This window comes from Chelonia mydas, chromosome 11, assembly GCF_015237465.2.
Source record: "Chelonia mydas isolate rCheMyd1 chromosome 11, rCheMyd1.pri.v2, whole genome shotgun sequence".
NCBI classification, from domain to species: Eukaryota; Metazoa; Chordata; order Testudines; family Cheloniidae; genus Chelonia; species Chelonia mydas.
This window is the reverse complement of record NC_051251.2, coordinates 32715641-32729039: the sequence shown is the minus strand read 5'-3', so window position 1 is coordinate 32729039 and position 13399 is coordinate 32715641. Positions and strand designations below refer to the sequence as shown.

General features: G+C 43.2%; 1 protein-coding gene across 1 annotated transcript in view; it reads left to right on the top strand.

Annotated features, from left to right (window-relative positions):
• PLA2R1 (phospholipase A2 receptor 1) overlaps positions 1 to 13399 on the top strand; it is a 72334-nt gene that overhangs the window by 10781 nt on the left and 48154 nt on the right. Inside the window, exons 4-7 of the mRNA XM_007056656.4 lie at positions 521 to 685; positions 9815 to 9928; positions 10475 to 10618; positions 10878 to 11066. Of these exons, the coding sequence (XP_007056718.3) occupies positions 521 to 685; positions 9815 to 9928; positions 10475 to 10618; positions 10878 to 11066 (612 nt within the window). The remainder of the gene's footprint in view (positions 1 to 520; positions 686 to 9814; positions 9929 to 10474; positions 10619 to 10877; positions 11067 to 13399) is intronic.

Here is a 13399-nt window from a genome sequence, read left to right as displayed (position 1 = left end):
ATGTCAGGAAATCTTAATAAGCAGTACTACCAGCCTTGCCTTCATTAATTGTTCATAATGTGTTTTCATCCCTTAACAGAGAGTCCTCTTGGGTACTGGGTAAGGGGAGATGGAACTACCTTTCCCCTCTGGCTGTGGGGATGGGGGTTCGCCCTGTTCCTACAAAATTCACTGTGAGTTAGTTTCACCATTATGCTTCTAGGAGCTGGTGCAAATTGTTATAGCTCTGACTGCAGTGAACCTATGACAATTTACACCAGGTGAGGACCTTCCCCCTAGTACTCACTAACATTGTGAAAAGCTGAACAGTTAATTTACATAGGTGGAAAGTCTCTTTTAAAATTCACATAACATCCTATTTCCTTGTGTGATTTTAACACTGGAACATTGAAAATTAGTTCAAACTCATGCTTCAATAGCATTTTCACTCTTGTGTTCAACATTAACTAGATTGTTATATTATAGCATTCTCTGTAATTGTTTTGTTGCATCGTGTTGTTTTTAACTGATTTTCACACAGAGCCTGGTAGTGATATTTTTTGGGAGAAGAACCCTGACACCCAAATTTGGTATCAGTTCAATCTTTTTTCTATTCTTTCTTGGAATGAGGCACGTGTTGCCTGTCAGACACAAGGAGGAGATTTGCTGAGTATCACAGACATGGCAGAACAGAAGTATATAAGCGGTGAGTAGATGTGTAGTTATGTTAAAACTTACTTAAATATATATTTTGCTTGTTTAGCTGGGCAGTTCTATTGATTTCAGAAGGGCCAGGATTTCATCCCTTGTATGAAATACTGCTCTTTATTAGAAATGGGCCCCAACCAAAAGCCGGATCCAAACATCCCAGACTATGGAGAAGTTCAGATCCAAGTCTAGATCAAAACTTTACAGCTTTGGGATATTTCAGTCAGGTTGCCTGAGGAGCCGGCTGTATAGAGTGGCTAGTCATTACTAAGACCTAGCCCTGTGGAGCCCAAACCAGTGAGTTCATGCAGAAGGGTTTCTATAGATTTGCAAAGAGGTGCTGCAACATAGCCACCAATATCTAGCATATACACCTCTTTTTCTTACCCACTTCTGTTTTCAGGGCCTTTCCACACCATTTGTTCCAGTGAAATTCTTTTTAAAATCTGAGTGCAAGTAAGCTATGGGCTTAACAAACAAAGTCCAAGGTTTATGTATGTGTTACTCCAGGATGTAGTTATTGTATTTAATCCTTTCCCCTCCCAAATGGTTTACCATAAGGCTTATTATTTCATTCTTGAAACTGAAGCCTTTCTGGAAGCATGCTGAGGTGTATCTGGCCTTTGCAGCTCCATACAGGTAGCCCTGTAGTCCTATACATCCCAACCCAGGAAGCAGTCAAGTGACAAGAAAGGAACAGCAGAGGTGGGTCCTCCAGGCCTGCCTAGAGAAACCTCATGGAAGCAGCCAATCAGAGCCCAGTAGCCTTAACTCAAAGAAGCTGCAGGGCCTTAGCAGGTCAGTTTCTGGCTGAGACCAGAGAACTAAAAAAGGCTGCTCCTCTCTTGACTGGAGGTAGAGAAGAACCTGAGGGAGCTGGGCCTGAGATAAGGTTGAAGATAAAAGGGGCCCAGTAGGATGAGACCCAGGGAAATAGCAGCGACAGATTGGAGTAAGTAGTACGTGACTTCTGTTCATAGTTGGAACCCAGAGTAGTAGGTGAGCCCAGGTACCCCTAATAGCCACAGTTTAAGTATGTAAACTCCAAGTAAAGGACTGGCCTTGTTTTGGACCCTAAACAAAGCGTTGAATTTATAGCACCCAAAGCCAGGGCTGAAGACCCTAGCGAGGCCAAATAGACTGTTTGTTATTGGACTCTTTAGTACCCCAGAAAGGGCTTCATTTGGACTTTGTGACCTGGCTGGAAGGCCAAGCCCCTGAAGACCTGCCGAAGTCAGCTGGCAGCCTTCAGGGGGTGCCAGATGTGAGAAAATGACTGCATTACCACACATAGATACTAGGAGGTGATCAGGCAGTGAATGCCCTGATTACAACTTTGTGTTAGAAGTGGGATTCAAATCCCTATCCCATCAAGGTAGGATGAAGAGACAGGGGTAAGCATTTAACTGCATCAAGTATGAGATGTCTGATATCCAAGATCTGAAGACATGAGGGAGATTCCCACACTTGCACCATTCTGTTTAGATGACAAATTTGAGGAACTGTCCCACATTGAGGTGTCAGTAGAGGAGGTTTTGAAACAAATTCATAAATTAAAGTGTAATAAGTCACGAGAACCAGATGGAGTTCCCCCAAGAGTTCTGAAAGAACTCAAATATGAAATTGCAGAACTGCAAAGTGTGGTATCTAACCTATCACTTAAAATCAGCTTCTGTACCAGATGACAGGAGGATAGCTAATGTGACACGAATTTTTTTTTTTTAAAGGTTCCAGAGGCGATCCTGGCAATTTCAGGCCAGTAAGCCTAACTTCAGTACCAGGCAAATAGGTTGGTTGAAACTATATTAAAGAACAGAATTATCAGACACATAAATGAACATGATTTGTTGGAAAGAGTCAGCATGGCTTTTGTAAAGGGAAATCATGCCTCATCAATCTATTGGAATGCTTTGGGGGGGGCAACAACTATGTGCACAAGGGTGATCCAGAAGAGACAGTGTGCTTGGACTTTCAGGAAACCTTTTATAAGGTCCTACACCAAAGGCTCTTAAGCAAAGTAAGCAGTCGTGAGATAAGAGGGAAGGTCCTCTCATGAATCAGTAACTGGGTAAAAGATAGGAAACAAGGGCAAGAATAAATGGTCAGTTTTCGCAGAGGAGGGAGGTAAATAGTGGGATCCCCCAAGGATCTGTACTGGAACCTGTGCCATTCAACATATTCATAAATGACCTGGAAAAGGGGATAAATAGAGGAAGTGGCAAAATTTGCGGACAGTACAAGGTTACTCAGGATACGTACGTCCAAAGCTGACTGTGAAGAGTTATAAAGGGATCTCATAAAACTGGGTGAGGGGCAACGCATTGGCAGATGAAGTTCAATGTTGATAAATGCAAAGTAATGCACACTGGAAAACATAATGCCCGTTGTACATACAACTGATGGGGTCTAAATTATGTCACCGCTCAAGAAAGATTTTGGCGTGATCATGAATAGTTCTCTGAAAACATCTGCTCAATGTGCAGTGGCAGTCAAAAAACTAACAATGTTATGCGCCATTAGGAAAGGGATAGATAATAAGACCGAAAATACCATAATGCTACTTTTGTAATCCATTGTATGCCCGCGTGGCGAATACTGCATACAGTTCGGGTTGCTCCATCGCAAACAAGATATATTGGAATTGGAAAAAGTACAAAGAAGGGCATGGAACAGCCTCCATATGAGGAGAGATTAAAAAGACTGGGACTGTTCAGATTAGAAAAGGGACAACTAAGGTGGGATAAGGTAGAGGTCTATAAAATCATGACTGGTGGGGAGAAGGTAAATAGAGGAGTGTTATTTACGTGTTCACATAACACAAGAACCATGGGTCACCCAATGAAATTAATAGGCAACAGGTTTAAAACAGACATAAGAAAGTACTTCTTCACACAATGCATGGTCAGCCTGTGGAACTCATTGCCCGGGGATGTTGTGAATGCCAGAAGCATAACTGGTTTCAAAAAAGAATTAGATAAGTTCATGGAGGATAGATCCATCAATGGCTGTTAGCCAACATGGTCAAAGATACAACCCCATGCTCTGAAGTGTCCCTAGCCTTGGTTTTCCAGAAGCTGGGAATGGGCGACAGGGGATGGATCACTTGATGATTACCTGATCTCTTCATTCCCTCTGAAGCACTTGGCATTGGCCACTGTCTGAAGACAGGATACTGGGCTAAATGGACCTTTGTCTGACCCAGTATGGCCGTTCTTATATTCTTAACAGGGTCTTCCTCAGCAGAAAGCATACGGTTGCATTCAAGAAGTCCAACCAGTTAAGGGTGTGTAGACAGATGTTTAAAATACTCCAAGTGTTGGACAGGACACCTGAAAAAGGTGACCAGAGCCCAACACAGCCTTACTGGGAGAGATCAGTCATGGTGGCAGCCAATACACAAGGCCAGGGAACCCCTATTTTAGAAGGAAAACAGAGCTCTGAGATTGGGACAGAGCTTGAAATGAAGACAGTCAAAGCCATAGCACAACTTGTAATGATCAGTTTAGGACAGCAATTATAGAGTCTAGGCTGAGAGGAGGTGGTACGATGTCCAAATCAGATCTTCCCTCGCTGCTTTAGAGGCGAAGGTAGTGCTGCTAAAACAGCTATGGGATTCAGAGTCCAAGAAATGCCAGGCCGATGGACACCAGACAGCTAAGGGGAACAGGGAACTAGTTGACAGAAGCCATCAACCAACCAAGACGATCGGACAATATAGTACCATGCAAAAGCATTTGAAGCAGCTGCTGCAGCTGGAATAGAAGAGAGCAAACAAACTTCAGGAGTGACTGAGAGATCCGGCCAAACTCCCCCCCCCCCCCCCCTTCTCGGCCCCTGACGTCCCTTCTGGGACTCCTGCCCCATCCAACCCGCTGCGTTCCCTGTCCCCTGACTTCCCCCCGCCACCCCATCCAACCCCGCCTCTCCTTCCTGACTGCCCCCTGGGGACCCCTGCCCCCATTCAACCACCCCGTTCCCCGCCTTCTGTCCGCCCCTGACCACCACCCTGAACTCGCCTGCCCTCTATCCAACCCCGCTCCCTGCCTCCTTATTGCACTGCCTGGAGCACTGGTGGCTGGTGATGCTACAGCTGCGCTTCCCAGAGCACCAGGTCAGGCAGCCGTGCTGCCCGGCTGGAGCCAGCCATGCCACCGCGCAGCACAGAGCACCGGGTCAGGCCACGGCTCTGTAGCTGCATTGCCAGCAGGAGCTCGCAGCCAGACCTCCCAGAGCACTGTGCCAGCAGCACAGTGAGCTGAGGCTGTGGAGGGGAGGGGGAACAGCAGGGGAGGGGCTGGGGGCTAGCCTCCTGAGCCAGGAGCTCAGGGGCAGGGCAGGAGGGTCCTGCAGGCTGGATGTGGCCCGCGGGCCGTAGTTTGCCCACCTCTGTCCTACAGGTTCAAAAGGTCAAGGTCTTGTAGGAACTCAAAGAGATGCACTCCTCAAGGGACCAGATCTTAGCCCAAGCAGTGCAGTGGGAACAGGACCCATCTCATAATTGAAAAAGAGACTGGGGAACAGCAGTGTTTGCTGCAGAAGTTGCTGACTTAGCTCCATAATTTGCTTTAGGTCTGGTTGGGGTTGAAGTCTAGCAGGGTTAAAGACAAAGGGTGGGAAAGCCTGGAGGCTAACGTAGCCCATCCTTTGAAAAGAGTTGGAATCGTGCAGAGTGCAAACACTACAACAGGAAGATGGATTGAGCCAGGAGGGACATGAGCCAGTTGTAATTAAGAGCCTAATATAGGCCATTAGTCCATTATAGGCCTAATGATATGAGATCACAATAAAGCTGCAAGCCAAAGCCACAACTGGACCCCTGCTAAAAAGAAGAACTATAGCTAGAGGAAACAAGAAGATAAAAGTGATCCTGAAATACTGAATTTCATCCATAAAATAGCATTGGTACAGAAAGAACAAAAGTAGGTGTTGCTAAGCAAGATACTACAAGCAGTGGGCAAAACAGTGCAATCCCTGGATTTTGGAAACTCTGAAAGGGACCTAAATGTGGTGAGCGACAGCCTTATCTCTGAAGGTTGTACACGCAGGTGCACCCAGGGAGAGTCCTCTCCAGCTCAGGAGGCCACAGCAGAAAAGTTTCTTTCTCATGAAATCCCAATTCTGTTAACCACTCTAGAGATGAAAAAAGGCTTCAATTAGCTGAACACTCGGCACATCATAAATTACAGCATGCCATGGACTGTTGAGGACTACGTGCAGTGTATGGGATACCTATAATGGGGGAACTCCAGGCTTTCGTCACTTCATATTTCTCTGAGGAAGACAAGGGTATTGCCAAGAACCTGTCTGACTTCCTTGTAATAGCTAAACAAAAAGTGTCCCTGGCTCGAGAACATTGTTAAAGGGTAACTTTGGTCAAATTCACCTTTTGATGAATGTTGGCTCTGGAGCAGGGGAGCTCCCAGGGAGCATAAATTGCAAAAGCTTTCTGGGTAGAGAGGTCTGGGAGACAAGACCTTGAGGAAGCAGGGCAAAGCCTGGAAAGGAGGGGATTTTACCCTCAGACAGAACCACCACCCCAACTCCTTTCTATGGGGGGAGGCATGTGACTGGGTGTATCTGGCCTCTGCAGCTCACTAAGGGAGACCTCATAGTCCTACTACGTGTCACCCCAGGAAATAACAGGAAAGGAACAGCAAAGGTGGGTCTTCCAGGCCTACCTAGAGAAACCTCAGAGAAGCAGCTAATCAGAGCCCACCAGGCTTAGAAAAAAGACACTGCAGAGCCTTAACACGTCAGTTCCTAGTTGGGACCAATGGAATGAAGAAGAGAGAGAGAACCAGAGGATGCTGGTCCTGAAATAGGGCTGGAGATAAAAGGGGCCTGACACTCAGAAAAGACCCAGGAAAATAGCAGCAACAGACTGGCGTAAGTAGTACATGGCTGCTGTTTATAGGCTTCTTGGGTTGGAATCCGGAGTAGTGGGTGAGCCTAGGTTCCCCTAAGAGCCACAGGTAAAGCGGTGTAAATTCCAAGAAAGGGATAGACCTTGTTTTGGAGCCAGAACAAAGGGCCGAATTTAATGGGCCCATCGCTGGGGCTCAAGACCCTAGTGAGAGCAAATAGACTATTGTACACTTTGGTACTGCAGAAGGGCTTCATTTGGATTTAGTGACTTGGCCGGAAGGACAAGCTGCTGAAGACCTGCCAAGATTGACTGGCAGACTGCAGGGGGTACCTGCGGTAAGAAAAGGACTGCAGTTTCACAGCCAGCACTCAAGAGATGAGTGCCCCCATTACAGGAAGTTACAGGTGTGTTCATTTTCCCTGGCGAATTACACAAATACAGTGAGAGAGACTTTTAATTTCAGGCTATAACTACCTTTTTCCCTGTGTCAAAATCTTTCTTCTGCAGTACCTGTACTAACTGGATTGGGCTGACGAGAAGGTTTAGCAGGTTTTAAGTAAATATCGGGTATGGGGAAATGACACTCTCTTCATAAACAGAAAACACTTTCTTAGTCTTTGATATATTTGTTTTCCTGCTTGTAGAAAGGGTCTCTTAAATGAGACTTTGTTTTTGAGCTTCCTTTAGAGCCTGTTTCTAAAACCCTTGAAGTCAATGGGATTTCTAGTTTGACTAAGGAATATAAGTATAGGTAAAGGGTTGCAGAATTGGGCTTCTAGTTTGTGCTCTAAAGACTGCTCTGAATCCTGATACTTCCCCTCTCTACAAATATCAGTTTTTTCCTGTTGTTGTAGCTGAGACTTGGCCTGACATGAGTGATTAACACATGGACGGAGGCCCCATTTCTTGAAGATAGACTTTGGAGGTAAACAGATCATTAGAGTAAAAAGACAGAATGTCTGGACCAGCCAAGATAAGAGGGAGGACACCCAGGGAACCATTTTTGACAAACAAAATAATGATGAACAAGATAAGGTGGGAATGTAAAGAGGTGGTAAAGAGGAGGTCAGGTTGGACAATGCATGGACAGCTCAAAGTAACCAAGCCAATCCAAAAACGTGTGATGCAATGTATACTAAATGCAATGAGATACGTATAGAAAGGGAGAGAGTTTCTGTGTAATTTTGGAGCTATTCTGTACCCTTCATCCATTCCCACTGCGTTTGGGCCTGATCAACTCAGCGTAGCATTGCTGTATGCCAATTGAAGATACCTGAGTGACAAAGTCTGGTGTCAAACTGAGTTCTTGGGAAGCCGAGTGGAAAGAGGTCTTGGAGGGAATCCCAACAATTATCTCTTTCAATAATAGGATGTGGCTAAGAGGAAACTCTCTGAAATTCCTATTACAATAGAATTTGAAATGTCTATAGTACAGGTGAAGGCACTGAATATTTTTATACATAAGAACGGCCATACTGGGTCAGACCAAACGTCTATCTAGCCCAGTATCCGACAGTGGGCAATGACAGGTGCCCCAGAGGGAATGAACAGAACAGGTAATCATCAAGTGATCCATTCCCAGTTGCTCATTCCCAGCTTCTGGCAAACAGAGGCTAGGGACACCATCCCTGCCCATCCTGGCTAATAGCCATTGATGGACCTATCCTCCATTAATTTATCTAGTTCTTTTTTGAACCCTGTTATAGTCTTGGCCTTCACAACATCCTCTAGCAAAGAGTTCCACAGGTTGACTGCGTGTTGTGTGAAGAAATACTTCCTTTTGTTTGCTTTAAACCTGCTGCCTACTAATTTCATTTGGTGACCCCTAGTTCTTGTGTTATGAGGAGTAAATAACACTTCCTTATTTACTTTCTCCACACCAGTCATGATTTTATAGACCTCAATCATATCCCCCCTTAGTCGTCTCTTTTCCAAGCTGAAAAGTCCCCATCTTATTAATCTCTCTTCATACGGAAGCCATTCCATACCCCTTTTCTGAACCTTTTCCAATTCCAGTATATCTTTTTTGAGATGGGATGACCACATCTGCATACAGTATTCAAGATGTGGGCGTTCCATGGATTTTTATAGAGGCAATATGATATTTTCTGTCTTATTATCTATCCCTTTCCTAATGATGCCCAACATTCTGTTTGCTTTTTTGACTGCCCCTGCACATTGAGTGGATGTTTTCAGAGAACTATCCACAGTGACTCCAAGATCTTTCTTGAGTGGTAACAGCTAATTTAGACCCCATCATTTTATATGTATAGTTGGAGTACGTTTTCCAATGTGCATCACTTTGCATTTATCAACAGTGAATTTCATCTGCCATTTTATTGCCCAGTCACCTAGTTTTGAGAGATCCTTTTGTATCTCTTCGCAGTCTGCCTGGGACTTAACTATCTTGAGTAGTTTTGTATCATCTGCAAATTTTGTCACCTCGCTATTTAACATTTTTCCAGATCATATATGAATATGCTGAATAGGACTGGTCCCGGTACAGATCTCTGAGGAACGCTACTCTTTACTTCTCTCCATTCTGAAAATTGACCATTTATTCCTACCCTTTGTTTCCTATCTTTTAACCAGTTTCCAGTCCATGAGACGACCTTCCCTTTTATCCCATGAAAGCTTACTTTGCTTAAGAGCCTTTGGTGAGGGACTTTGTCAAAGGCCTTATGAAAATCTATATCCACTGGATCCCCCTTGTCCACGTGCTTGTTGACCCTCCTTAAAGAATTCTAGTAGATTATTGAGGCGTGATTTCCCTTTACAAAAACCATGTTGACTCTTCCCCAACAAATTATGTTCATCTAAGTGTCTGACAATTTTGTTCTTTACTATAATTGAACTTAAAATCATATTTCATTCATAATGAGCAAGAAAAGCTGAAACACGATGGAAGGTGAAGAGAGCATGTTGTTGCAGACGTATGGCTGTTTTGAGTTCTAAGGGCAGCAGCACTGAATGATACTGGAGAGATCTGCATGCTTTGCAGTTCTTGAACTTCTGTATATTTTATGAGTAAGAAAGTATGTTATCCCTACACTGTGACTGGCTGAGTTAGTTGTCTTTCAGTATAATACTGATTAGTAATGGAATAGAACATTTTCAAGAGCAAAGATTAAATGCCAGTGGCATTCCTAAGCCTTCTGGAGACTTGTTTTAAGCTTTGCTTTGCTATCATCATGAGAGATCAGAACAGTATATCTGCATCTGAAATGTTCAACATGGTTTGGTTTATTTTTTATATTTCAGAAAAGTTAAGCACTAAAGGAATTCTGCTATGGACAGGGCTAAATAGACTGGATGAATCTGCTGGCTGGCAGTGGTCCGATGGAGCACCATTGGCATTCTTGAACTGGAGATCAAGTACTTGATGTTCCTCTTGCTCTGTATTATTGCATTGTAATTGTATGCTCTCTCTACCTGAAATTTATAGGAGTACTGGCCTTTTTTGTGTTTTCGTTTGAAGGGGTATCCAAAACTCCAGGGACATAGATCAGGGTTTAGTTAATTGGACTTTTTAAAGGGTATTTTAAAGATCTATTCAATTGGGCATTTTAACTGATTAGTCTCACGTTGATATGATAAGCCCTATGACACCCCTTGTCCCATATTTCAAGGCTATTCATTTCCACAGAAAATGGACACTGGAACTTTTCAGGTATTTCATGGGATAGCACTCAATGAGCAAACATGTACCAGCAAATATAGATTGTGATGTTCAACCATCCAATTCCTGTGAATTCAGTCAGTTCCTTTGCATTATCCAGTGCTGAGCAATAAAACTTGTTTTACTTTACGAGGGCTTGTGGTTGTGTATCAATATGATAACACCTGTAGAAGATTATAAGCCTGTTTTTCAATTCAATAGTAAATTGTGGTTAATTTTACATTTTTTAAAATTGGTTGTAGATCTCACCGATCGCGCACTTGGAGAAAATCACTGTGTGGTATTTAATTTAAAGGCGCAGTATGACTGGCAAAGTTATAAATGTGAATCTGGATTGCCTTATGTATGCAAAAAATATGGAAATAGTACAGCATATGAAACATTTGGTAAGTCTCTCAATGGTAATATTTCATTTAGTGGGTTTATTGTAAAAAAACAAACAAAAGTATCATCTATATTGTGCATTTGTATTTTGATACATGATGCTGCATGTTCGTATGTGGATATGTTCTGTCTTTACCTTGGATGGCTTTATATTTCTACTTTTCTAAATAAAAAAAAATAGCTATGACTGTATTATGAAAACAATAGAGCATAGCCTGAAATTAATTTTGTGTAATATATTCTTATCTTTTATTGTTTAAGATATATGGAAGTACCATCCTACCCGCTGTAACACTGGCTGGTATCCCTACAACCGCAACTGCTACAAACTTCATAAAGAGGAAAAGAACTGGAATGAGGCTTTACTCTCTTGCCAGACTGATAATAGCAACCTCATTAGTATAACTTCCTTGGCAGATGTGGAGTTACTTATTAACCTTCTTGAAGATGGTAAGTGCTAGAGAGTTAGTTTAAACTGTGTTACTTTTAATAGCCGAGTTCTTTTTAATTAAGTTCTTTTAATGATGGGTTTCCACATGACTCAGGCATGATATTACTCGTCTTGTACAGACATTCGATAGAATAAGAACTTACGATGCCTGACGGAGTGGGCAAACTTTTTGGCCTGAGGGCCACATCTGGGTATGGAATTGTGTGGTGGACCATGAATGCTCACGCAATTTGCGGGGGGCTCTGGGGTGGGCCCAGAAATGAGGCGTTCAGGGTGCGGGAGGGTGCTCCAGGCTGGGACTGAGGGATTCAGAGGGGGGGGGGGATCAGGGCTGGGGCAGGGGGTTAGAGTGTGGGAGGGGGTCGGGGTGCAGGCTCTGGGCGGTGCTTACCTCAAGCAGTACCCAGAAGCAGCAGCACGTTCCCACTCCAGCTCCTACAGGGAGGCACAGCCAGGTGCCTCTGCGCGCTGCCCTGTCCGCAGGCATTGCCCCTGCAGCTCCCATTGGCCGTGGTTCCCGGCCAATGGGAGCTGTGGTGGTAGCGCTTGGGTGGGAGCAGTGTATGGAGCCCCCTGGTTGTCCCTACGTGTAGGAGCCGGAGAGGGGACCTGCAGCTGCTTCCGGAAGCCGCACAGAGTGGGGCAAGCCCCTGACCCTGCTTCCTGGGAGGAGCTATGGGGCCAGATTAAAACATCTGGAGGGCCGGATACGGCCCCTGGGCCGTAGTTTGCCCACTGTTGGTCTAGGATCCTCACAAGAATTAGATGTCTATCTCATCTGCTACCCCAATGAGCACAGTTGTAATTAAATAAACAAAATGGATGTGTATGAAGTCAGTGAAGGGCCATATTCTCCCCTTCATGCAAAAGAAGAGCACTAGCCCATACACTTCAACGCCCTTTTGTAAGGCTCCAGAAAACACTGATACTAGTTCAACCTCCTAGAGGGAACAGAGTCTAATGGTCAAGTGTCTATTACCATAGATCTTGGCATATTCTAGCTTCTGAGCAAGTCCTGAGTAAGACCTTTGCAGTCTGATTCTTGTGGTTTTCATTTTACTATTGGCTGGGCCCCTGCAAACTGCTCCCAAGCATCTATATAGTAAAATTCCAGGATTGTCACCCTGAAGCCTCAAATGTCTGAGTCAGTCTGAAATGATGGAAACAGCTACAAGCATGGCTGAGTGTTTACATTGTGTTTACAGTATCGCCAGGTTCAATCATCACTGGAATTCATGGTCTGTTCCTGTCCAGTTCTTAAGTTCTCAGGAATTTTTGCATTTTTTTTTTACACTTTACAAATTACACCTGTACAATAGCATGGGGTTTTACTTAATTCAGTAACAATCCCTGTGTAAAAGCTATGGAGCAAGAACTACTACTGCTCAAAGCAGCAGTGCTTATGATACTTTTTTCTTTGCAACTTAAGTTGCCCTGAGTAAGGAATCTACAGTAGCTCTTCCAAGATGTCATGCCGCCCCAGCCATGTAGAGCAGAGCTCCCATTAGTTCCCAGACACAGAGGCTGGGTGGAAAAGGATTAGGGCTGTCGATTAATCATGATTAACTCAAAGAAATTAATCACAATTAAAAAAATTAATTGCAATTAATTGCACTGTTATATTTATATTTCTATTTATAAATATTTTGGATGTTTTTCTACATTTTCAAATATGTTAATTTCAGTTGCAACACATAATACAAGGTGTACAGTGCTCACTTTACAAATACTTTCACTGTAAAAATGAATAACCAAAGAAATAGTATTTTTCAATTCACCTCATACAAGTACTGTAGTGCAAACTCTTTATCATGAAAGTGCAACTTACAAATATAGGTTTTTGTTGTTGTTGTTTTTTGTGACATAACTGGACTCAAAAACAAAACCATGTACAATTTTAGAGCCTACAAGTCTACTCAGTCCTACTTCTTGTTCAGCCAATCGCTAAGAAAAACAAGTTTGTTTACATTTGTAAGTTCAACTTTCATGATAGAGATTGCACTACAGTACTTGTATTAGGTGAATTGAAAAATACAATTTCTTTTTTACAGTGCAAACATTTGTAATAAAAAATAAATATAAAGTGAGCACTGTACACTTTGTATTCTGTGTAGTAATTGAAATCGATATATTTGAAAATGTGGAAAACATCCCAAAAATATTTAAATAAATGGTATTCTATTATTGTTTAACAGCGCGATTAATTGTGCAATTGTGATTGATTTTTTTAATCACATGATTAATTATTTTAATTGCTGATAGCCCTAAAAAGGATACTACTCCATGGCCAACTTTCTCTTCTATATTATGTTTCTCCCCCTTGCATGCATAT